Source organism: Solea solea, chromosome 6 (genome assembly GCF_958295425.1).
Source record: "Solea solea chromosome 6, fSolSol10.1, whole genome shotgun sequence".
NCBI lineage: Eukaryota > Metazoa > Chordata > Actinopteri > Pleuronectiformes > Soleidae > Solea > Solea solea.
The window spans coordinates 20,691,909-20,715,172 of record NC_081139.1 but is presented as its reverse complement, the minus strand read 5'-3'; the positions used below and the strand labels follow the sequence as shown (position 1 = coordinate 20,715,172).

The window sequence follows — 23,264 nt, the reverse complement described above, 5'->3', positions numbered from 1 at the left end:
TAAATCAAAATAAATAACACATTGTCATTTTATGATGCTTAGAAGATGACAGCAGTGTTAGGCCAGAAGGACATCTGAGCTGAGGGTGAATGATGATGATGATGATGATGATGATATGATACAGTGATGAAAAACTATGTGGTAAGTGAATCCAGGTCTACTGAAGGGTGTTTGTTAAGAAAACACCAAATGCCTCTTTATTTTTTCAATAGTCCAAAAAGTTAATTTATTGCTACACATCAACACATGCTCTTCCCTTCACGGAGGTATGGGTGGCTCTGCAATGATAAAAACATACAGATAAAATACATGCTTTATACAGGCCTAAAAATGTTGCAAATAAACCAACAAATACTAGATGAAACGAATATCATTCAATACATCTCTATCAATAACCTGGACAATTATAGGCCTATGAGCAAACCAGGCATACAGTTAAATACTCTAATACTGCCACCGACTTGTAGCGAGGGTAAACATCACTAATCATCCGTCCGTCCGTCCGTCCATCCATCCATCCCCATCCATACACCATCCATCCATCCATCTATCTAATTGGCTATTATTTGTTTCTCTCCTCTCCTCTTGGCTTTTATTTTGAAGTGTTTGCTTTTACTTTTGGGTCTCCTGAGTTCCTGTCCTTTACTTCGTTTCTCAGAAGGAAAAAAGGCAAAATAAATAGTCAAAAGAAATTATTTATTTGAATTTGGTTTTGTCATTTCTCGTTGTTTGATTTTGTGTGTGTCGCATATGCTAATTATATATTTTCTTTCTAATTATTTCCCTTTATTTTATTATAATAAATATCATAATAAACATGTATTAATTGTGGGTTAAACAGGTCCATGGGCCCTTGGTCAGACAAGATATTTACTACTGATATCTGGAACCTAATTTTTACTAGTCAAAACTACAGTTACAGATATCTGAAAATACACCAAGGTTGATATCACACTGAACTCAAACTTGGAGAATAAATGTTAAAAAAAAAGGCTTTTCAATGCCATGCACTGTCTATGTCACGTGTCGCACGAAATGAGACACCGCTCAGACCAAATTTTTATCATGTATTCCTCAACCAATCACAGTACAGAGTCGTCTGACGTCACGCTGTCAAACCGGAAAACCGAAAGTAAACAAACCGGTAGAGAAATAAGTAAGCTTCTCTGTGGCGAAGTTATTGTGAAGAACAAGCTAACTGTCTTTCTTATTTAACACAATACTATCTAATTTGACTTTGTGTCACACTTTTTTTTATCCAACTGTCGCCGTGGTCGACGACAGACTTCGTTTATGGGTGTTGTCAGCTAGCTACTAGCTAACATTAAAGGCTAACCTCGCAGCGTTCACTGTTTAGGGTTTAATTAGCGACAAATGCCTCTAGAGGGAGAGCAGCCTATTCCCCTGCTTCGCTCCCGGAACTCCCTAATAGAAGTCAATGTTGTGTTTTGTAACCGCACGAACCGTGTGGTGCGTCCATTATGGATAAACTACCGTGGGGAACCGCACCCGTACGATGATATACGGCCAGGATCGGGACGGCGAATGACCACATACGTAGGTAAAGCATCTTTTCCAGTGACGAAGGTTTTAGAATCTAGGGCTGCGACTAACGGTTATTTTCATGATTAATCGAGCAATCGTTTGGTCCGTAATATGTTGATAGGCGTTACTCAAACCTGGAATTGATGATGTTCACAAATGTCTTGTTTTGTTCACAAACCAAAAATGAATACGTTTTAATTATTGCTTTGTTGTATGGAGCAAAGAAACCAGCTGATATTCACATCTAAGAAGCTGAAAAATCAGAAAACCTATTTATTAAACGTATTGATTATTGACCAATTAATCGATTATCAAAATTGTTGCTGAACAATTTAGTCAGGCCTATAACTGTCATCTTCATATCAGAGTTGAAATGGAAATTATTTCTAGGTCAACTAGGGCCAATGTGGGGTTAACAGTAGCTAGGTATCAGCAGTCATTTCATATTTGTAAAGAGTTACAGCACTTCATTTTATATCTAATATATAATATATATAATATATAATATAATATACGTAAAAGTCCCCGTATTGGTAATTTTCTTGGGTAGAAGTGCTACAACAGCCGCAGAACAGCAGACAACCCAACAAAAACATTGTGTCACTATAACCAAGGTGTTTTGAACAGTAAACAGGATATAGTTATTTTGTCGAGGAGTAAGAGGAGTGGATGGAGAAAAGAGAGAATGAAGAGAGTGAATTGGCTCAAGGCCTGTTGTCAACTAGCAGTCAGAGGCTTAAATGCAACACAAAAGCATCGTCAAGATTATTTGCAATATATTGTTACATGGCTTTAAAAAATCGATGCCATGTCATAATATGAAATACCTTATTATTTTTGTGTATCACATGCGTGTATTACATCCTAGTTAGGTGTGGGTCAAAATATTGATTTGGTCATATATTGTTGTCCTTCCTTGTGCAATCTGATAATTGATACAAATATCGATATGTTAATGAACAAATGAAGGTGCACTAAAGTAATAAGTCCCTGGCAGCTTTACTCGCTGGTCATCGCTACTTGATGCTTCCTCGGGTGGTGCAAGGAGAGCATACAGCAGAGAAAGCTACGTCAAGAGATGCTCCATCCACGTTCTATACATAGACATTTATGCATTTTGTTCTCTATGTTGTGAATAAATCCTGCATTTTAAGTTTTCACAGACTTTTGTTTTCTTCAGTTAAGTTTTACCTGTTTTTTAGTGAATCTGAAATCTTTCAAAACTGATTTACTTGCATCTTCTTCCAGATCATCCTTGGATGTTCAGAGATGTAGAGAGTGATGAGCTTCTAAAAGTGAACACCAAAGACCTGTTCCTTCCTTTACCAGCAGAGGGCGGACATGCTACTTTTGCTCATGTCACTCTACCATGTAAGATGAGATTACACAGATTTCCACTCATTACAGTGCTGTGATTGTTATCTAGGCTGATGGTTTAAAGGGACAAATGCATAAACGGAACAAAAAATTCTGCACAAAAACAAACAAACAGCATGGAAAACAACTCTTGTGGAAGTTAATATAGAAGAGAATCTCCAGGAATCTCTCTTAAAAACATGGCAACCTGATGTCAGTAATCCTTCTGTAACAATATTTAGATTTTCTATAGCTTTACTCGTTAGAATACAATGTTTAGCCATCAGATTAATTCAGAAGTTACAGTATTAATATTTTAGGTTAAATTACTGCTTTTTTACACGTTTGTAAATTTGTTATTTATGTTTTTGTATATAGCTCAAATAATCAGTGTCAATGAACTGGATCATTATGTGCACAAAACGCAGCGAGTCATGTGTCATAGTAACCTACAGTGTCTACAGTGCAGTATGAAAAATGATGAGGGTGTGAGACTATACTAGAAGTGACTTAATTATTTATATTATTATCCCTGTCATATTTTTATGGAATAATTGTATTTGAATTACCGCTATCCATTGTTTTCCATTGTCCCCTTTACATTGGTATCACTTTACTTGTTATTTTGTCTAATATTAACATATTGTAAACATTTATTCTCTTGTACAGTATACAGCCTCAAGGACTGTTCCCTTCAGGTCATTCGGCGTCTTGTGCGGCCAGAAGACTACAGAAGGTTGGAGATTGCGCGATGTCTCCATGAAGAGCTGGAAGATCATCCCAGTATACAGAAAGATCTTCGTCGCATGAACCAGCGATTAGAGCAGCATCTGCTGGAGAGGATCCAAGGCCAGGAGGAATGAGACATGAAACGAGATGGACAGTTATAAGAGATCAGGAGATCTATTTTGCACATCAGTAAGGCAAGAATAAAAAGAAAAAATGTAAGGATAGTTCTCAGATGAGACATCAGCTGTTGCCTTGACGATTTTAGAGATCTTATAATTGTTTCTAATCTGACTTGGTTAGATCTGCTGCTTGCCACTTTCATTTACTGCTTTAAGCAAATATCACTCATCATGACTCATAAATCTGTAGCTTCTCCTTCAAAGGTCTGGTAGATGTAAGAGTTTGTGACAGGTAACGATGAGAATGCAGTTTGGACCAAACTGAGAGCTCCCCTGCTCACCCCCTTCCTTTCCCAGGGGTCGCCTCCACACACCAGACAGTATGTTGTTATTTCTTGTTTTCTTAGTAAGCTTCTGTTTTAAAATGCAAATTCACACTCTGCTGTAGAAACATGTTGGCACAATATGCTGGCCTTTGTTCAGGGTTCCCACCATGGATCCTTGAAATCCTTGAAAGTTTGTGAATTTGAAAAAACAAAACATTTCAAGGCCCTTGAAAGAAAATCACCTAAAATAGATAAAAATGCTTGAATTTTGTGCAATAAAGAAATTGAGTTGCTATTTAGTTAAATGTCTCCCACTGCCGATGTGCCGTTGTTTATTACGACATCACCTACTGTTTCATGCGCCCTGCATTTCTAGATGTACGTAGACTAGGCCTACGCAGAACATACGTAGAGTCATAATTACTAGTCATGTTGTGGACACTGTCCACTCTCTCCACCATTGACATGAGATTGCAGAATAGAGAGTGAGTAACGTTAAGCAAGAGAGAGTAAACAATGCGATGCCTGGGAAATGCAAATTCCAAGATCTCTGTCTCACCAAAGAAAATTATTACAAAGACTTACTTCCCCAAATTCCCAAGGACAATCACATGTCCAGATGCAGAGTGTGCTGCAAATCATTAAAAGTTGACGCCATGGACAAAGCTGCTTTTATAAGTTGCCCTCCCAACTTAGGCTGTGTCAGTGCATTCGGTCCTTGAATTTACAACAATATTTGTGTCTTGGAATCAGTAGATATTTTTAAAGAAAAAATGTATATTAAACGGGAATTCCAGAAAAGCATATGCGGTTAAATACCTCTACTCAACAAATCCAAACTGGGTTTGACTGACAGTCCCACCGTCATGACACATTTTTGTGTTTTTTGCATTTTAATATGCAGAAGTCTTATTGTCTTCCTCTCAAAAAACACCTTATTTTGTTTTCCATGCTATATTGCAGCTCATTTCCTTTTGAGGGGAGAAAGTAAATACATTGCCAGGCTGTGAAACACTGTGATCAAGGAGCTCATGTTTTTGTTTTGCCTGTTTAGAATTACTTGTATTCTTCTGCAGAGCTTTCAGAAATCACAATTGAGCACCTTGCTACTGTGTCACAAATATACGTTTTTAATGGTGTATAAATGAAAATATACATCTTAATGGTGGGAACATGTTAAAGAGTATTTTTGTGAATATGAACTATATGCAACAGTGAGCAAAATTATCTATCTGCTGGTCTGAAAACCTATAATCATTTGTATGTTTTTGTGGAAATTTATTTCTATTTTACTATTATAGTGACTATGTAATTTTGTATCTCACTGTATGGTCAACAATATTTGAAAGTGATCACTGATTAATTTTAGTAACATCCAATAAAGCAGCACATTTTTAAAAATTAGTATGATTATTTGTAATTATGCCATCATGGAGAAACTCAGTGTTACATTAAACTTTGGTTTAATGTAACTTTGGTTTAAAGCTGGGCAAAGTGCACACCTGAATGATTATTTTAAAATACACAAGTATAAAAGTCAGAGAGAGTCAGAGAAAAGTGCTAGGCCATGCACTTCCCTCTCTTCTTGTTAAAGAGAAACATAATCCAAGAACATGGTGATCTTGTACAAAATCCACGCAGTCTCCTGGGTAAATATCCTCAATTTACTGGCAAAATGGATCACAGGAAAATGTTGTAATCCACATTGTTAATCTGCAACTCAGATGGGATGGTGGCTTTCTCCACGTGTGCTCCAGCTGACTGTGTAGCAGCTATGGATATAAACCAACAAAAAAATCCTTCAGTAAAATAGGTTTAAATTAATATCCAGAGAATGGCCTCATATTTCATCCTTGACTTGTGCCAGCAAGTAGTAAAATAGGAATAGCAACTCCTTATCTGTCCATTTTAAACTACTGCTTTCCTGACTTTCCTGTACCTTCCAGGTTTATGTAATCCATGCTATTTAAAGCAGCATTGGATTGGATCACACTGGTTCAGACACAACCGAACCAAGAAAACCAAGTTCTGATAACTCAGGATGTAACATACTGAAGGTTTACTAAATTTACTAATTTACGAATTAGATGTTAAAAACCAAAAGGTCAGCGTTTCCTATGTTGCGGTTCATCAACTCAGAGTTTAGGGTTACTCTCTGGATTTGTTAAACCTGTTGTTTGTAATGTACAATCATACTGTTTAAACAAGCAAATATATGTGCTCAGATTAGAGAGAGGATGATAGACGTATTGAAAGCAGTTATTTCGAGGTTTTAAGTCATTATTATGCAGGTACAGTGAGGTCACATACAACTAACTCTTTACAGTGGAGCTTTGAAATAAAAGTACATCTTTCCAAATCACTCAGAGTATAAGAGAGCACCTGTGTCGATTTTCACTCATTTATTGAACACATTACATACATTACTATTATATAAAACGTCCAATGAAATTTCACGCGTTTATAATTTCAAATGTGTAAAAATCTACTCTTCCTCTCGACTCTTGCTGAACATGCACACGCAGACAATGCGCAACATCGCCACCTGCCGTTGCTGTTACCGTTCAATTAGCTACGCACAGGATTGACTCAGGCTTAGCTGTTTGAACACGTAGGCGAGGCGAACAGCACTGTATGTTTAACTGTAGAAACTGTTTGTTTATTAGCAGGAAACGAGTGACGTTCACGGGCGAAATCGTCCAATTAAGTAACACTTTGTGCGGACTAACTCGCGCTTTAGGACATTTCTGCGGCACCTGAAACGGTAACGAAACTACTCTTCATCATTAGTTGTATTAATTTGGAGAAACGTAAGATAAATGTGTCTAAAGTGTCTTTTAAAATCATAATATGCAGTCTCATCTCGGCTAGCTTCAATATTTACTGGAGGTTCCATTAAAAAACGAATGTTAGCAGTTAATTGGCTAATGTGGATGTGCTATGCTAACGACCATGTGGCTAACCACCACACCCCTGCCCGTGTTTCTTCCCTTTTTCTACAAATCAGGAGTCAGACATGAAAAGGGTGAACATGTCCATTGTACTTTTTAAAAACTAATGGTTATCACAACACTATGAGTATACTTAGTTAAACAACTTGATTTTAGATTTGAATATCGTTTTTGTACTTGAACAAGAGTAATAAGTAAAAGTGTAAAATAAAAAGTATTAAGAACATTTAAGTGGTAAAAATCTGTTAAGATGCATATTCCATTATGTTGGAATACTATAAGCAAGGCAATATACAGTATATAGTAGTTTTAAATAACAATTAATATTTTGTTTAATGAATGAATTAATTAATGAATTAATTAATTAAATAACATTTACTGATACACCATAAATTGAAAGTAAACTGTGTACATTGTTTTTTAAACTTTACTCTGTTTTCAATGCCAATAATGTAAAGTGTCCTCTTGTGTCTTGTTAGGTGCTTCAAATATAATGTATTATTATTAAAGCTCCGTTTCAATATTCACTGCATAATAGTTAAATGTGATGAATTTGACTGATTTGAGTTGATTGTTTTGTTTCAAATTGCAATTTTGGCCTAGTAGAAGAATACAACTGTCTTTAATTTCTTGAATGCTCACTGGCTGATTACTTTTTTAAATAGTTTTAATATTTTTTTTGTTCTCAGAATCTTTATAAAAGTCAAAGAACTTATTTTGTGAATGCTGCATTTTTAGCTTAAGTTTTGTACCAATGATGCTTTTATAGATGTCTCCATTCAATCTTTTTCAGTTTTAAACGTTATCAAGTTCTTAAACATGGCCAGCAGCAGAAAGAAGATGTCGTTAAAGGGGCTACAAAGTGCTGTCACCTCACCCACACATCTTCAGAGGAGTAAGGCAGGTGCAGACACACCCTCATGCTCGAGTACATCGCCAGATGAAGACTCGGACACTTCACTACTCAATGACTCTCAAGGACCCGAGGGCTTTGGAGCACTAACTCTGGACACTCCTAAGAGAAAAGCAGAGGTTCTTGGCAAATGCTTGCCCTCTACAGGCACAGTTAAGCTGAGGAAGCTTTCCAGAAGAAATAATGAGCTATTCAGAACTTCAAAGGTAAATCTATACTGAAAAGCTCACTCTAGTCTATTGTCTTAAACAAGTGCAACCTTTTCTCTCTCAACTCGACCTTTACTTTGTTCAGAGTCATCAATGGACTTTTAAATTTGATGACTTTGACTCCTGACAGACATACAGATGTCGCTTGAATTAATGTACTTGTGTCTTGTGCAATGCATTCTGTTCTTGTAACCACTTGATCCCTTCTGTTCCCCCATGAATATCAGGAAACGCCAATAGACGACTCACCCAAGCATCTGGGATCTACAGAGAGTCAGCAAACATCACCACCTCAATCTCATTCATTCATCCTCAAAAAGAAGGAGAGGACACCTGAAGAAGGATCAAAGGCTATCTACAGGATGGCAGTGATTGCTGCACTTGGTGGTACAGTCCCCAGGACTGACACCAACAGCCCGTCTTTGCCACTTGTATCTTCACCTGTGAAGACTGAAGACAGACCTGTCATTAATAATGACTGCTCCCCAATCAAACCTGAACATAAATCCAAAGATCTCGGAACTCTCCAGGAAGATCAAAAGTCCCCCCTTCAGTTCTGTAAGGATACAGAAGTACCTGGTAACAGCTCTGATCCACAAACATGTGGTTGGGTAAGTTAAGAAACATCATATAGTTTACTGTTAGTTTTGCTTATTCAGCAATTGTTTTCACATTTTAGAGGAGATGTCCAATAATTTGGAAGTTTCTAAATATTTGAATACTACTTTTGTATTTGAAGAAAGTTTTTCAGTAAATGTTTTGAAATGAAAAACCTGGACTTGCTGTGCACACGTTGGTTATATTTTTTGGCTCTATAGCTTAAATGGCCCTTTTTCGACAAATTAGAGTCACAATAACCACAAGTGTAACTGAGCAATGTTGTGGCCTGTAAATGTGGAGCAGCATATACAAATTAGGAGCAGTGTGTTTTGAAATGGCTTTGGCATCAGCACAGGTGTGTAATTAACAACTTGTTCATCTAAAATATGTAAAACAACCATAGTGGACTGATATTGATATCAGCAGACACTCAAGGTTGTAATATCCATATTAGTCATCCTTTTATAACTGTAGCGGTTGGAGCCAGTTCAACTATAGTATAATTATCCATGCAGTACATTTGTTTTGCATGTAATTATTATTCTAATGGGTTTTTGTCTTTTCAGCGCATTCTGCAAAAAGGAGAGAATTCACTCAGGAGATATGTTTCTCAGGACACTTTGTTTGTTGAGACAACCTCTCAGGTTGGGTCTTTTGATCAAGGAAATGATGACTCATCCCTCCCGAGTCCATCATTGAGTATCAAGAGATGTACTACTTCCTCTTCCAACATTGTGTCTACTAATGGATCCAATGTTTCCATCCATGTACCTGCTGAAGACCTGGAGATGCCTTTCATGCCTCCACAGAGCACAGTTTTTGTGACACCCAAGCAGCCCCAAACGCCATACACTGGCCCTCCAGAGGCAGCTGGGGTTGAGACTAAAAACAGCAGCTCCTCATACTCTAGGTTCTGTTCATTGGATCAATTTGCACTGCCAATCAACTCACACAGACGAGTATCAAACCCTAAATCAACATCTACACGCAGGCAGTCAGATGTTGGCTTTAACATCCACCACCCTCCCTACACTTTTACTCGTGGTGGCACTCCAAAGAGGAGATTTTCCCTGGGGGCAGAGCATACAAAGACCAATGACCCATACCTGAACACTGGTGTTGGTTTCATAGACACACACTGCCACATAGACATGCTGTATGGAAAACTTCGCTTCCGAGGGACATTCGGCAGTTTTCGAAGGCTGTATAAGAGCAGCTTTCCCTCTGAGTTTGAGGGCTGTATTACCAACTTCTGCAATCCAGGGGTCATGGTGAAACAGGACCTGTGGGAAGGTTTACTGACTGAAGACATGGTATGGGGAGCATTTGGGTGCCACCCCCACTTCGCTAAGGAGTACTCGAGTGCTCATGAAGACAACATACTAAAGGCCATGCGGCACCCAAAAGCTGTAGCATTTGGTGAAATGGGTCTGGATTACTCACACAAAAACTCAACAAATGTCTCTACACAAAAAGAGGTATGTACTTATTTGATATGGTCAAAATTAAAGCTGCAGTTTTTAACATGTAGATATAAACAAATGTCTATTACAATCAAACCTTTGTCAAATGAGTGGAGTAGTGCTGAGTAGGTACTATGCGATGATTGGTCAGACTGCCAGCCACTGACTGGCCAGAGTGCTGTCACAGGAAGAGCCGTCCCACACACAAATCAAGCCGAACAGCGCTGAATTGTAGATCACTTAAAACTCCTTAACAATCCTAAAAACGTGGGTGAATCTCCAACAACTACCAGGGAAATCTCTATATTTAACAGAGGAGTCTGGTGTATTTAGGGACAGCACCAGGGACCGCGAGCGGCATCACAGACCGCTGTCGGTGTAGTCAGTGGAGTAGGAGGCTGTGCTCTGGAGATGTGTGGCCAGAAATCAAGCCGAACAGTGCCGAGCTGTAGATCAGCTAAAACTACTTAACAATCCTAAAAACGTGGGTTAATCTCCAACAACTACAGGAGTCTGGTGTAAAGTCACTAGTCACTCGTGTGTATGTGTCGCGTATAAAACAAAGTCACTGCAGTTTCACTCAGCCGTGCAGTGATGACTCGTTAAGTAGGTACTTTTTTTGTAGTGGAGATGCACAGTTTGTCTTGACCTTTATATGCATGTACTATCCCGTTGATATTGTCTGACCTGCACTCCATTGTGTTGAATGCAGTAATAATGTAAAATAGTAATGAATGTTGTGGCATCTGTTGTGTTTCTCTGCTTCTCTGAGAAGGTGTTTGAGCGTCAGCTGAGTCTGGCTGTGGCCATGCAGAAACCTCTGGTGATTCACTGTAGGGACGCAGATGATGACCTACTGGCTATCATGAAGAAGTGTGTTCCCTGGGATTACAAAATTCACAGGTGTGTGTGTGTGTGTGTGTGTGTGTGTGTGTGTGTGTGTGTGTGTGTGTGTGTGTGTGTGTGTGTGTGTAAAGGAAAACAATTTTACTTTCCATCTTGCTTTCTTAGTTAACATGAAGAAATGCTGAGGATGCTTCTATTTTGCTCAGTTCAAATTCATAATAATCCCTATGAATTTCATAAAATCACATTTTGTTTGTTATCATATTGGTATTTTTTTGCAGCATATTACATATTTTTATCTATCTGCAAATTTTCTGTCTTGTTTACTTGTACGGTTTCCAGACACTGCTTCACAAACAGTTATCCAGTGATTGAGCCCTTCCTGACGGAGTTCCCCAACATGTATGTTGGCTTCACAGCCTTGATCACGTACTCCAGTGCCAAAGAAGCCCGAGATGCTGTCCGCCAGATCCCTCTTAACCGCATTGTGGTGGAGACAGATGCACCTTATTTCCTGCCAAGACAGGTACATTTCGATAACCTGTAATTGAAACCAAACTTAACAGAAAATCTTCTTCAGCATGGCTCGACGCACAACATAACTAAAATCCTGCAGCACAGACTCTGTGGGACGCATAGTGTGAATATAAAGTATTATACATTAAAGAGAATTTGAAATGAGGATAATAGGCATGAATATGTGCAATGTGATACTGTACATCAAAATTCAATTATAAGAACGAGGAAGAAAATGACCTCTAAGGGAGAAACGGGTGGAGGCAGCATCTAGTGATGAGCTAGTACTCAGTCATTCTACTTAACGAAGAAAAGAAATACCTGGGTATAGCCTATAGTGAAGAAAAGAGGAGCACTTGCTTGGCTCAGGAGCTTGAACTTTACATAAATCTACTGCTTTGTGACAGACTAAAGAAGGGAAGGTCCTGTTTGTTTGTAAACACTCCCAGTTGTGTACATTTACTTATGGGAATATTTTTCTGACAAAATGACCAAAAATCGACACATGCTCACCTCGATAAAAAAAATAGAGAGTTGTCAGGGGCGGGGCATGTGGGATTTTCATGTGTATTTGTGTATTGCATTGCATTTTGTCTTTCAAGTTATTGCATTGCGTCTTCAAATAAACATCATATGTGCAACACAAATGAAGATGGCATCTCACCCAGTCAAGATCCTGCACAACGAGCGCAGGTTCAGCCTACCTCTGCATCCCTGCCACATCCGTGCTAGCGGAGAGAGTGTTCTCTGCCACGGGATTAATAGTGAATAGACTCCGCACTTGCCTTCTTCCCAAACACGTGGCCATGCTTGTGTTCTTGAACAAAAACTAGGCCGAGATGATAAGTTCACCAAAAAAAACAATATTTGGATGAATTGCAGGTGGGTCACGGTTGAAATAAATAAATAATACGTAGGTTAACATTGACTAGATCTGAAATGTGAACATTCTCAAAACATTATTTTTCATCAGGCAGAAATTAGTTGACTTAGACGATCGGCGCAGCTGCTGTGTTCCATATGTTTAGCAGACTGCTACTACAATGAGTGATGATCGGGCGTGGGTATTAATTGTTGAAATAAACATTGCTTCTGGGGGATGGCGGGTGGATTATTGATATTTAGCAGCAGGTGTGGATGACATTACAGCTCTATTTTTTAAGAAGGATGTTATGTTAACATTTTAAATTTGCAAAAGTCTCTCATTTTTATTATCACTGCTTTGATGGTCAATATTTGACATTACAGCCATGTTTTTGAGCCTAAAATGAAGTAGTACAGTGTAGAATATTTTCTACACGTTGCTGCTGTTGTTGCTGTTATTAAAGAGGCAGACAATTCGAAAAAAATTTGACACGTGCCCTTCAACAATCGACTCTCAAAATGCTGTGTCGTTCCCATCCCTAATTCAAAGGTGTGTCTCACTCTTAACAGGTGAGTAAAAACGTCTGCAAGTTCTCACATCCTGGATTGGGCATCCACACTGTGCAGGAGCTGAGCCTGTTGAAGGGAGAAGACGTGCCCACAGTCCTGGCCACTCTCCGACAGAACACCACACAACTCTACGGAGTCTGATCCTCACAGATGGTGAGAAAGTAAATCAGCAGTTAAATCAGCTGCTTTGTGATGCGTAAACTTTTTATGCGTCTTTTTGTTTTAGAATAATGAAATACTCCATATGTTGAGATGTTAGAGAATGGAGGAGCTGTCTCGTTTGGAAAGAACCACAAAAATAAGCAAACTGATCTTTCACCTAACAGAAGGCAAAAAAAACCCCAGTGAAAATGTGTGACAGAAATATTATTATAGTTATTCATTGTTTTATTATATTCTGACATTGTTCTTATTCGCAAATAATTTCCAAGATGTTTTTGTTCTTGCTGTGTTACTTTGCCGTGTTGACGTATTGTATGTTTGCTGTATCTTCACACTGTAATTTCATTTGATTGGATACAACATAATAAGACATAATAAAGGCCTTTACTCCTGCCTGTTTATTCATTATGGCTTATTTATTCACTCAATAATACTAGTGCTGATGAAAGAACATAAAAAAACGTAAAATTTAGTGTCTAGCATAACGAAATAAACATGCCCTAAGCAAAGCTGACACTTGGAGAGAGGAAGAGGCTGTGAAAGACTGGTCCATTAATTTAATGCCTTGAGTGCTTTTTATTTGCAATATGATTTCGGTCGGAGGATGCCATCCGTGGATATACTTGTGCTAGATGAATAAATGGCTTTGGAATATTAATTTTAACAAGAGGGAATGCATTTCTCCTTTTGAAAGGTTGCAAATGGAAGCCTCTTAACAGGAGGTCTAGATCCTGTCCTGAACTACTGAACACACCATGTTAATGGTTTGAACAGGAAGTTTGTAATTCAATGTTCACCACAGGAACAGAACAATATTTCAGTTTGCAATTGAAAATGGTCAGCTGATTAGGTTTAGAGGTCAGTTAGGGATTTCTTTTTAAAAAAAACTTTCTTTCAAGTGATAACATTTTCAACCTTGCTGTATCATTTTTATGTTTCAAGGATACCTGGTCCTCATTCTCCCTCCCAACTCCTTCATTTCACCTATAATCTTGACCCGTTAGTCTTTTAGAACTTGTCAGTGACAAGACAGAGACAAAGCATGCTTCATTTTTACAGGCACACTTTCTGTATAACACTAAATTATACAGGCAAATACAGATTGTCATCTGCTGACATGGGCAAATTACTTCAACTCAATCTATATGCTGCATAAACAATATGTGATAAAGCTTTTAGTTCATATTCAACCTTGTTTCATGCTGGTCCATTATATGGTCATGTGATTGCAACCATTTCCACTTGTGGTTGGAGGCTTTACAAACCCCCTGTAAGGTTTATTTTACATTTTACGTTTGAATGATCTTAACTTCAGTCATGTCTTACAGATTTAATGATGGCAACAGTCTTGAGTAACTGTTTTACAATGAGTTTGGAAGAAATGAGACGAGTAGAGCTACAACTAACTTCTTTAATCGATTATTTTCATAATCGATTAATCTGTTGATTATTTTCTCGATTAATCGTTTGGTCCATAAATGTCAGAAAATCTTAAAAAATGTTGATTGTGTTCGTCAAACCTCGAAATGACAATGTTCTCAAATGTCTTGTTTTGTCCACAAACCAAAATGATCAACTTTTAATGATTTATTTGTTATCCAGAGCAAAGAAATTAAGAAAATATTGACATTTAAGAAATCTTGTTTTAATTATGAAAAAAGCTTCAAAACGATTAATCGATTATCAAAATAGTTGTCAATTAATTTAGTAATAGATTAATAATCGATTCATCGATTAATTGTTTCAGCTCTAGAGATGAGTACTGTATGATGACTACATGTCTGTGATTGTTTTACAGTCACTGTGGTACCATAAGAGAGACAACATTTATAAATAATATTAAAGAGTCAAATTATTGTACTTTATATGCTCAGGGGGAACCTGCATTTTTGTATAAATTGAGCGGAGAGATTAGGTGTAAGGTTTCCTTATGTCACGGTTTCTCAGCAGATTTTGAACTAACTCCTGCAGCAACACACAACATTCTACAACAGAAAAAAACAAACTTACTGTACATGCAAAGTTTCATGCATGATTTGTTGTGATTTTCACTCGCTGTCCTCACCTTGTTCTGTGTTTGACCCAGAAATTAGAACAATCACATGAATGAAACCAGGTCAGCTTTACAGTATAAGTTCAAATCCAGTCTACAATTGCTTTGGATAAAAGCGTCTGCTAAATGCTTAAATGTAAAATGTAAATGTTCTCAGATAATGATCTCCAAAGGACATCATGCACTTTGCAACAACCATTCAGGGATTACATTTGTCATTGTTTAGGATAACAGTAAATATATTAATATATATTAATCTATATAGTGCTTTTCAAACTGACAATAATCACAATAATGTCTTATATTACTAACATTAAAGTAAAAAATAATGTCAAAATAAATATAAAATAAACAGTAAAATGAAGTGAAATCGCAAAAAAGGTGAACTAAAGATAGTTTTCATGGCAATTTTTCAGCTTAAAATCGTGAAGTGTAAAACAATGTCACCCATCATTCTGAAGAGCATACAGGCAGAGCAATTGACCCCTAGACAGTAGGGGGCAGTATGCACCTGTAGGTTGTTCTGCCAGTAAAGCGAGACAGGAAGGAGAAGGAAAAACATCCCACGAAGACATGAGAAACACCAACGAAGAAGTCCAGTTGAACTGTAGCGAACACTGCTGCGTTCTGGAGACGAAGGCGGTGAAAAGATAAATAAACATGGATAAAAAGAAGAAACACTTTGACGTGACGGCTTCATCGGCAAGTTACCTACCTTGACATATATTTATAGCTGTCCTGTGTGGTTGTGTGACGTTTAGCTAAAAGAGCTAACGATAGCTGACTGGCTAAACTACTAGCACATACGCAGAGTAGTGTCACAGTTGTTGGTTTATACTTTGTCAAAATGAGCACTCAATATTTTATTATTGTACATATATTTCTACACAATCGAAGCATTATCCCGAAGTTCTTTATCATGCATTAGAATTTAGAGTGGTTAAAAGTCAAGTGAGTAACATGTAGGAGGGTTTAATGGCATACATTGAACACCATACGTATGTTTAAAAGTGCATAATCATTTTAAAATATAAATCGTTTGGTTTTCGTAGTCTTAAATGAAGCCTATAACGTGTTCACTGATGATCGGTTATTGTTGCAATATGCCAATTGTAAGGCACTGGACCATTATATTTTAGCTTATTTAGATGAGAATTTTTATTTATTGCATATTTGCGGACACACTGATCCGTGAATGGACCAAACAACAAATAAGTTATTTGAAAAAAATAATTGACCAATTTGGTGATGACAATAATCCTTAGGTGTAATATCTAGGTAATAATTTGATGATCTCATGTGGCAATGCTCTACTGTATATTTGTCTGAAGCTTGACTATAAAAAAAAGTGTATACCGTAAATCAGTTTGCAATATTTGGGAGAAAAATTGCAATTGATACTCTGACTGAATAATGTCTGTTGTCTTACAGTTAGTGGACCTTAAAGCTGAGTTGTACAGGAAGCAGGAACAATTCAAACAAGAGAAGCTTGGGCAAGAAAATGCTGGTGGTGGATCAAAATCAAAATCCAAAGTAAAGGTATAGTATGCAATATTTTTCCTCTGATGTAATTTTATATATTTATATAATTACTGTACAGGTGGAGAGCCCTAATGCATGTCTTGTCCCGGTTTTCCTGTGTAGAAACCTAATGTGTGGACTAAACAAAACCCCGGTGTTTCATCAAGGGCTGAGAAAGATACAGAGCAGCTGGTTGAGGAGCAGAAAAGTCTTGATGCATCAAAGTGAGTTCAACACATATTGTATAAGCCATGTCAGACTTGTGCTCAACTCTGGAGATTGTGTGGGTGGTTTAACACTAACCCTACACTTTATTAAGGTTCACAGGACACCTAATAAGTAGTGTAAACATAGCTGATGTCCCTCAAACCAAAGAATGTCCAGACCCAAATAAGAAATTACCTGGAGAGAGTGTTTTCTGACAACATGATCATAAGATACTCTGCTCTGCTTTGCTTTCACAACAGACGCAAGTTGGAGGAGAAGGCAAAACTCTATGAGCAGATGACAAAAGGAGATTTTCCCGGTTTGTGACATTTAAATCACACCCTCCTGGTTTTTGATATAATGAATGTTGTTCTTGTACTAACTTGTATTTTACTGTGTCAGATGAAGAGACAGAGAGTCTGTTCCTGGTGGATTTCACACAGAAGATTATTGACAAAAAGAAACACACAGAAGCATATAAGGAAATGGAGAGAGATGGAGATAAAGAATGTGACAACTCAACACCCGTACCTGCTCCCCAACACCCAAATGAGGAATGGTAATATCTGATCACTTCATTTTTACTGGTTTGGTTGTATTGTGTGACTATACAGTACTGGTATGTCAATCTTATGCACAAAAATCTCTCAATCATATTTTAAATTCAAATAGAAGGCGACAGGTTATTTTTTATTATGATAATAGTACAAATACTAGATGAAGCTATAAAGATGTCGGTTTCCCACAGTGTCGATATACTTACCTAATTCAAGGGTAACAATTCAGTTTTGTTTTCTTTTTTTTAATCCTGAAACTCAATCCATGTCCACGTCACCACCAAGATCTCATAATTTCTCCACGGTATTATGATTACAGATCTAAAATGTGTATTTAGAATTTTTTTTTTGAAAACAAATACATTCATAACGCAGTAACGGTATGACGGAAAATTTTAGTGGTTTTGAAACCGTGACTTTTTCATACAGTGGTATAGCTTGAAACCGGTAACCGGCCCATGCCTACTCTCACTAAACTCTTTTTCCTCCTCTGCTATTTCTCTGTAGGGTGGACTATGTTGATGCTTTGGGTCGATCTCGAAGGTGCATGAAAAAAGACTTGCCTGATTTTATGAAAATGGATCAAGACCTGAAAGGGTAAATACATTAAACACATTTATCTATTAAAAGTGGTATCCTGCTGGAAACTACAACTCTTGTATAGATATGGTATTGATAATAATAATGTAAAATATTAATAATATTCCATGTAGAAAAGTCTCATCTGAGAAGACTTTACTCTCTGAGGACATGCGTCGGGATCTGCAGAGGCAGGAGTGGGAGAGGGAAGAGGAGGAGGCCATGAAGAGGCCGATTGGACCGGTCCACTATGAGGATATAAGAGGCCAAGGTAACTATCAAAGCATTTCCATAACTTTACTGCATGAATTTGAATACAAGCTTTTGATTGTCTGCTATGGAAAAATAAAACACTGTTTGTTCTTGTCAGAGGCTCGTGAGCTTGGTGTGGGCTACTTTGCCTTTTCTCAGGATGCAGATCAGCGCAGAAAACAGAGAGAAACTCTGGACATGCTCAGAGATCAGGTGAGCTGCCGAAAGATGGAATGGATTAAAATGCCTTTTTTTATAATGGTTAAATCATTAAGAAAACAGCAAACATATTTCCATCATATATGATTTCATCAGGCCTTGACAAAGTATGCTGCTTCCCTTCCCTTATCCCTTTTTCCACTTTGGAGCAAACAGCTGCCTTCACAGGACTGGTTGTGGTCCAAACGGGCAAAGTAAAAGTGTATATTGTGTAGAAATGTACTTTAATCCTTGTGTTGTGCACCCACCTGCAAAGGCACATAATATTATCCTAATAACGTGCCTTAAAATAATTGAATTACTTGGATTTTTGTAGTAAACAGGTCTGCAACAGGTCATGATGTCACCTTTTAAGATTCTGAACTCCCGTTTTGAAGCCTTGATTGACAATTTGACCAGTGAGGTTTCACAACTGGAAATACAACCAGGCACTTATTGGATGATACTGGCTGTCAATCATGCTGGTGTCCATTCATATTTGCTTTGCTTTATCATCCATTTTCCTCTAAATGGGAACATGATTTACAAAATGTGCATCATGTGCTATTAAAGAAGACCTGACACCAGTGATCAAGACAGTTAAACCCTCAGGAAAATTTTATAAATCAAGTGAGAAGAAGGCTAATTTTTGATTCTCTTGCATTTCTCCTGTTCGTTAGACAACAGATCAGCGCAGTAAAAGAGAACGACTGAAGGACAAGAGGCAGTCCATCCTGCAGGCCCGGCTGGCCAAGGTGAGGCAGAGGAAGATGAAGACCAAGCCAGGTGAAACCGAAGATGAAGAGAGGGCGGGTGAAAACAAAGGTCAGAATCCACCCTGTTTGACAACATGAAAATTAAACTGCATTTTTATCAAGTCGGCCTGTATACTTTTAGGTGATCATAAGAAATTGCTGTGAATTGTTTGTTCCAGAAGAGGAAGAGGAAAGTGAATTAATCGGACCACCTCCTCCACCACCAGAGGAAAATCCAGAGGTCAGTATCGCGAAGAGGGTGGAGGTGGAGATCCAGGAGAGAAGGGACACTAAACCAGGAGTTCCTCATGTCAGAGAGTGGGACAGAGGCAAAGGTAAACCTCATTATGTAGCTATTATTATAAATGACAAGTCAGTCTCCTCACATCCTAATGTTGTATGTGAATGTGTTGTGTGTGCAAAAATAGAATTTTTTGTGTGATTTCTATGATTTTTCTGACAATTTAAGAGGTGTATAAATCATGTTTAGTTTAGTAAAATACTAATGAAGAGACATTTTAGCTTTAGCACTTTTTCTTCTGCAAAAAGTCAAAATGTCCCCTGTGAAAAGGCCTGTTTTTATAGGAAGTTGAAGTTCACATATAGATATAAAGCTGTCGCAAGATTTTAGTCGGCACTAAAAAGTAACATAAATATTTGAGGCTATTAGCTTTTATCCTCTGATTACTTTCTGTTGTGCTACTTTTTCAGTGTAATATAATAAATATTTATGGTAGATGAAATCAGATCTGTGTGGAGGCAATGAGGACATTTATTATAGTGCATCATGATTTAGAATTGGGTGATGTTTTGTTTCGGTCAATTGTTTGGTGCAATTTTAATCACATTATTTTGCTAATGGTTCACCCTAAGATTGAACCCCCCCCCCCCCCCCCCCTCTCAATTGTGCCCCTACACACATCTCTAAAATCTGTAACTGTAAAAACACGATTTGTTCTTATGGAATTGAAATTATGTAGACCTGTGTTATTTGGGCAATGCATCCTTCATATGAAAACTGTATTTATTTGTTTGATTATTTATTTGAGTAAGAATATCAATGTACATTAATGATCATCAATATGTAAATATGCCAGATTACAGCGATTGGCTAATTTAACATCTGTTGTCCCTAGGCCGGTTGATGGAGTAAGACAAAATACTGAAGTACATTTAAGTACAAAACGCATTGTTTAACATCTCTGTGCGTCACACGCACGCACACACACACACACTCTCTCTCTTTCTCTCTCAGGGATTTTTAGAAATGTGGTTACTGGATTTGCACATGTATAGAATCTTAACTTCTTTCCCGGCACTTTTTCTTTTTGTTCTTTCAGAGTTCATGTTCAGTGAATGGAAAAGTCGGCGTCGGGATGAGCGAGATTGTGAATTTGCACCTCCCTCTGCTTATTTCACCGGTGGGAGAAAACAAATACCACAGAAGAACGAAACTCAGGAGAAAAAGCCCAGAATGTCCAACAAGTGGACAAAAGGCCCAGGGGAAATACCTGAGCACAAAGAGGAGCCACAACCTATGGCTCCAGCTTCTCCTTCACCTCAAACAGAATCTGAACAAAATCATCAAACTACTTCACAGCCACAGACCTCAGTGCAGCCACCACAGATCTCAGTGCAGCCACCACAGATCTCGGTGCAGCCACCACAGATCTCAGTGCAGCCACCACAGAGCTCGGTGCAGCCACCACAGAGCTCAGTGCAGCCACCACAGATCTCGGTGCAGCCACCACAGATCTCAGTGCAGCCACCACAGATATCAGTGCAGCCACCACCCTCAAATCCTCCAGACACTTCAGCTGCTGTGTCTGCTCCGCCTTTCAATACCCAGTATCCTCCACCTCCTCCATTTTATCCCCCATTCCCTCCTCCATACCCTCCTCAGTATTGTTCACCTCACTATCCTCCACAGTATCCACCCCAGTACCCTCCTCAGTATCTGCCCCAGTATCCACCACAGTATTTCCAGTATCAGCCTCAGCCTCAGCCTCAGCCTCAGTCTCAGCAGCCCTCGGAGCAAACATGTGACAGCCAGGCCCAGCAGCCTCCCCCAGAACCTTCTCAGAGTCTGGATGACATGCTGTCCTTCTACAGGAACTCTACTTGACCTCTAAAATATTATGTTCACTTAGTAGTGGATCGATATTAGTTGCTAAATACAGCTTTAGAGGAAATCCCAGAAACAGAACATAGGGCTTCATGCAGGAACATATTGTTATTGTGTAGAGAACATTACAGCCTAAAACTAGGCTGATCCAAGTGGATGATAACTGCACAGTGACCTGTATTTTCCCAAAAGATATTTGTAGGAATAAAATATTTCAGTAAAAATAGTCAAATCTATCAAATCTGACAAACCATGATGTCCAGAATATTTAATTTGCTATAGATACATAAATTGATTTATTCTATCATGTCTATACTTATTTTATTCAAATGAAGACACTGTGATCCTTGAATTGAACAAAGATGTTTATCCTCCTCTGATGGAAGTTCAATTACAACATTGTCTGGACTGTCAGGTTTGTCAAATCATCATGTACAAGATGACACCAAAAATTCTCTTTAAGACGCTCACACCCATATGCCACATGAGAAGCACTGATACATCTAGATCTTAAGTGAGGTCCAATGTCTGCTCTTAGGACTTTTTGAATTCAATAAATATCAGTTATTTAAGAGTATTTTTGTTCTCACCTTTTTTTCATTGTGAAAACTGTTGTAAGATTTAGTTTCAAGGGTTGTTTCAAATCGAAGAAATAGAAATTTTACTCCTCAGGAAGCATTTGTGATTTGTGTACCAATGTGTATGATGGCAAAGCCTTGACTCTAATCTGCAGTATGAAAACATCCACCAGATGGTGCTGTAATCTTGGGTTGTGCACTGTATTGATTATTCTTCTGCATAAAATAATTTATTATTTTGTCTCTGGAAATAGTCTGAAAATGTACATCAGTTTTCCAGAGTCTAGTGAATATGACTTAATACGGTAAAGCAGCAGCTTCACAGTACAGTCGAGAAGCTGGAACTAGAGATGTTTATGCTAAATCTTTAATTGAATGTCATTCAGTCAAATAATTTGAATGTTTTTCTTTACATTTTAGGTTATTTTGTAATAAATGCTGAAAATGTCTGCCGTATAATTCCTCACACTGTGTCATAACAGCTTGTAGAAAGAAGGTGTGATGTGTGAGTGCGTCGTTTTGTTGAGTTTTATAAATGTCCTTTTCTGTGAAGTGAGTGTCAGTGTGATGTGCCGCTGATATTTAAGCTACCAGTAACCTGATGTGAACCAACGAGTGAACCAGTTTACTGCCGCTCCCTGCTGCCTGAATGAACACCTGCTGGTGTTCTGCAACATCTCCTCCCTCTGTCCACCTACACGAGGAGAAAGCCTTAGAAACGGGGTCAGTCGTGAGTCTCCAACAGTATCATTTCCAGAACAGAGGTCTGAACACTTTCACCTGCATACCAGTAAATATAATTAAAGTGCTAAACTGTCATTTTAAAATAAAACATTGTTCATAATTTTAGTGAGATCATGCTAAAGGAAAATACATTTATTTTTGGCCACATGTCCCAAACCCAGCTTCTCAGGTAGTATATTACTACAAGTCATCTTCTAAAGTACCACTGTATAATGAGGAGACAGGATTTATTACAGTGGAAGCTGATTTAACAGTTTAAGTTTTAATGTTGCATTGTTTCCCACATAATGCATATCAGTGTGATGCTGCTAAATTACAAAGAGCACAATTTCTACCATTAGATGACATTAGTGTGAATTTTTAATGGAGATTGACTCCAACCTCTGGCTGTGTCCTTGTCCACAGGAACCATTGGAGTTCAGTTCCCAGTATTTTGATTAATACGAACTGGAAATGCAACATTACCACATATCAAAGTCCGGGTCACCTTATCATTACCCTTTTTTTATATAGTACAGTAGATCTG

General features: G+C 38.0%; 3 protein-coding genes across 3 annotated transcripts; all 3 read left to right on the top strand.

The window, feature by feature from the left end:
• Positions 1 to 1,114: 1,114 nt before the first annotated feature.
• On the top strand, positions 1,115 to 5,476 carry vhl (von Hippel-Lindau tumor suppressor). Its single transcript, XM_058632474.1, has 3 exons — positions 1,115 to 1,561; positions 2,794 to 2,916; positions 3,571 to 5,476. The coding sequence occupies exons 1-3, from the start codon at positions 1,375 to 1,377 to the stop codon at positions 3,762 to 3,764; spliced, it is 504 nt and encodes a 167-aa protein (XP_058488457.1). The 5' UTR covers positions 1,115 to 1,374; the 3' UTR covers positions 3,765 to 5,476.
• Positions 5,477 to 6,579: 1,103 nt separating this feature from the next.
• Positions 6,580 to 13,562, top strand: tatdn2 (TatD DNase domain containing 2). The gene is made up of 8 exons (XM_058632385.1): positions 6,580 to 6,839; positions 7,820 to 8,145; positions 8,376 to 8,759; positions 9,315 to 10,226; positions 10,987 to 11,114; positions 11,400 to 11,583; positions 13,008 to 13,160; positions 13,234 to 13,562. Exons 2-7 carry the CDS (start codon positions 7,846 to 7,848, stop codon positions 13,146 to 13,148), a joined length of 2,049 nt encoding a protein of 682 aa, XP_058488368.1. The 5' UTR covers positions 6,580 to 6,839; positions 7,820 to 7,845; the 3' UTR covers positions 13,149 to 13,160; positions 13,234 to 13,562.
• Positions 13,563 to 15,787: 2,225 nt separating this feature from the next.
• On the top strand, positions 15,788 to 21,993 carry ccdc174 (coiled-coil domain containing 174). Its single transcript, XM_058632391.1, has 11 exons — positions 15,788 to 15,924; positions 16,654 to 16,761; positions 16,867 to 16,967; positions 17,211 to 17,269; positions 17,353 to 17,509; positions 18,015 to 18,104; positions 18,221 to 18,357; positions 18,457 to 18,551; positions 19,217 to 19,361; positions 19,471 to 19,626; positions 20,632 to 21,993. Exons 1-11 carry the CDS (start codon positions 15,883 to 15,885, stop codon positions 21,414 to 21,416), a joined length of 1,875 nt encoding a protein of 624 aa, XP_058488374.1. The 5' UTR covers positions 15,788 to 15,882; the 3' UTR covers positions 21,417 to 21,993.
• Positions 21,994 to 23,264: the final 1,271 nt, after the last annotated feature.